Genomic DNA, 3207 nt, shown 5'->3' with positions numbered 1-3207 from the left:
TATGTTCAATTTGTAACAATGAAAATACATCCTGCATATCAGATATTTACATGACGATTCATAACAGTAGCAACATTACAGTTATGAAGTAGCAACGAAAATAATTTTATGGTTGGGGGTCACCACAACATGAGGAGCTGTATTAAAGGGTCGTGGCATGAGGAAGGTTGAGAACCACTGGACTAGATGAAGGCAGATAAAGCCCCAGGGAAGAGGCAGCCCCACTCGGAACTCCGTGGCTTCCCATCCTACCTCCTTCAGCTGGGCATTGTCTTTGCCGGTCTGGAAGTTCTGGCTAAGCTCATCCACTTCTTTTTCAAAGAGTGAGCGCACTTCACTGAATCCTGAGCTCACCGGGCCCATGAGCTCCTCCAGAATGGACGCCAGGAATGGCTGCACGCTCTCCGCACAGCTTTTCTCCGCGGGCTGGGCCACCATCGCTGCGGTAGGAAATATCCAGGAAACCGAGACTTAGGGCGAAAGTGGATTCAAAGGCACTCGACCCAGGCCAGGGCTGGATGGTTGCCCCATAGAGCCATTGAACCGCCAAAGCAAGCTCACAGGCAGGACAGACCAGCACAGCGAGGCCTGGGCCGCATTCACCAGAATAGAAAACCATTAGGTGGTTTGCAAATGGAAACAGACAGAATGTCTCCCCTCCCCCAAGCTTTCCTCTGCCCTGGGATGAAATGCGTTTTTCTGCTCGGTCCCTAGGATAAGCATGCAGTGTCTAATACAAAAAAGAATATGCCAGACATCGTCAATCATTGTCATTATATACAGGGGTGGGCAAAAGTAGGTGTACAGTTGTTCATATGGAAAAATACATAATGCAAGAGTAAATAATAATAATACAAAACAAACTGTGTTTCTCACACTCACAACTGTACACCTACTTTTGCCCACCCATGTATACATAGTTTCCTTCTAAAATCAAAATTTATTAAGGTTTGTTAAAAATTGACGTATGACATATAACATTATATTAGTTTCAGGTGTACAACAATTTATAGTTTTAATTAATTTCTCTAAGAGTCAATCAATATAATATAATTCAATTCCCCTCTTGCCTTCTCCAGAGACTTTTAAAAACTCAAGTACAGTCCTTTCTAGGGCAAATGGAAATAAATTCCTTTCAGTTTGTCCCCCCCCCACATCCCATTCCCACCCCCAATTTTTAAAAAAGCATTATTTTTTTGTTCTGATAATCAAGTACAACGTATGCAGTGACAAAAATGTAGAGAGCACAGAAAATCCAAGAGGGATGGGAAACCCAGCCGGTGTGGTTCAGTGGTTGAGCATTGGCCTATGAACCAGGAGGTCACAATTGATTTCCGGTCAGGGCACATGCCCGGATTGTGGGCTCGATCCCCAGTGAGGGGTATGCAGGAGGCAATGGATTAGTAATTCTCTCTCATTATTGATGTTTCTATCTCTCTCTCCCTCTTCCTCTCTGAAATCAATAAAAATATACTTAAAAATAGAAAGAAAGAAAGGAAGGAAAGAAAGGAAAGAAGGAAAGGAAGAAAGATGGAAAAACTATAACCATGCTCTCACTTCCCAGAGGCAAAGGCTGCCCTTTGATTTAGACGAGGAAGAGCATAGTAACCATTCTGCTTTAGGAAGTCTGGCTGGGCCATGAAGATCTGTACTATTATTATTATTTGTTGTTGTTGCTAAGGGCTAAGGCAGTGGTCAGCAAACTGCGGCTCGTGAGCCACATGCGGCTCTTTGGCCCTTGAGTGTGGCTCTTCCACAAAATACCATGTGCGGTCGCGCGCTCGCGAGCCGCAGTTTGCCGACCAGGGGGCTAAGGTAATTCTCATGTTTGGCCAGGTTGGAATCAGCGATCCCGTGAAGGAAACCTGAGCTGGAAGAGGCCTGAACTCGCTCCATAGACTGGAACGCTAGCTCTGAGGAGCTAGGTAAGTCACATGGCCTTGTCATTACATCACGGAACTGAAGAGGGAAGTACACACTCATCTGAATGGCCAATCCTCCATTTTACATATGGAAAAATAGAGGCCTGAATATATGAGATGGCTTGACCAAGGTCACGTCCTAATATGCAGAAACAGAACTTCAAGTCTATTTCTTATTGGCACATAACTTGCTTGCAGGTTATGTGCCAATAATGGTCACACTCTTATTTCAATTCTCAGAACTAGTTCACAGAAGTATGGAGGGTCATACTGCCTCTTTTTCTGAGAATCTAAGATGACCAATACTATTAATATTATGTATAACTTGTAAATATTTGGGATATGAAATATTAAGCAGGTCATAGAATTACTAGGGGGAAAAGAACTTTCACCCCAATGGCATGATTCAAATATAAAACAATCTATGATTTCTAAAAATGACTTGCACCCAGCTGGTGTGGCTCAGTGGTTGAGCGTCAACCTATGAACCAGGAAGTCACGGTTTGATTCCCGGTCAGGGCACATGCCTGAGTTGTGGACTTGATCACCAGTAGGGGCACACTTGATCACACAGGAGGCAGCTGATCAATGATTCTCCCTCATCATTAATGTCTCTCTCTCTCTGTCCCCCTCTCTCTTCCTCTCTGAAATCAATGCAAATATATTTCAAAAAATAAAATAAAAATGACTTGCTTGATACCCAAATGCAACTTTGTCTGCTAGGAGAATAATGATTTCTTTATCAATTAACTTTGAGAGAAGACATATAATACATGTCATGGAAATTTCAGAATGATCATGAACATGGGTCATAAGCCAAGAAATGCCCCAACAGGAGAGGTGCAGGTGGTATCAGAATACACAGCCCCCTCCGCCTCCCACGAGGCAAGACGCCAAGTTTCCTCCTGCTGGTTTCACTGAAGTTTCCATGGGGAGGGCCAGGCCCTTAACAGCACCTCTAAGCAGGCTCCTATTTACAACCCTTACCACTTCTTCCCCATCCCCTTGTTTTAATTCTCCTCTGAAACCATGACTTCTAACTATTCAAATATAAAACAATCTATGGTTTCTAAAAATGACTTGCACCCAGCTGGTGTGGCTCAGTGGTTGAGCGTTAACCTATGAACGAGGAAGTCACGGTTTGATTCCCGGTCAGGATGCAATGCGGGTGCGATGCAACCCGCAATGCACAGCTTATTTCCTTGGTAGGAACGTGGATAATGTCCACTGACCTTTGATCTTCCCAGTTAGGAAGTTCTTTGAGTTGACGATCTGATCCATGTCT

General features: G+C 43.9%; 1 protein-coding gene across 1 annotated transcript in view; it reads right to left on the bottom strand.

Annotated features, from left to right (window-relative positions):
* FAM129A (family with sequence similarity 129 member A) overlaps positions 1 to 3207 on the bottom strand; it is a 105249-nt gene that overhangs the window by 18794 nt on the left and 83248 nt on the right. The window contains exons 9-10 of the mRNA XM_015569928.1: positions 3155 to 3205; positions 253 to 440 (exon numbers count right to left, since the gene is read on the bottom strand). Of these exons, the coding sequence (XP_015425414.1) occupies positions 253 to 440; positions 3155 to 3205 (239 nt within the window). The remainder of the gene's footprint in view (positions 1 to 252; positions 441 to 3154; positions 3206 to 3207) is intronic.

This window comes from Myotis davidii, unplaced genomic scaffold (genome assembly GCF_000327345.1).
Source record: "Myotis davidii unplaced genomic scaffold, ASM32734v1 scaffold362, whole genome shotgun sequence".
Lineage (NCBI taxonomy): Eukaryota > Metazoa > Chordata > Mammalia > Chiroptera > Vespertilionidae > Myotis > Myotis davidii.
The sequence above is the reverse complement of the archived record's forward strand: the minus strand, read 5'-3'. Positions and strand labels throughout refer to the sequence as shown.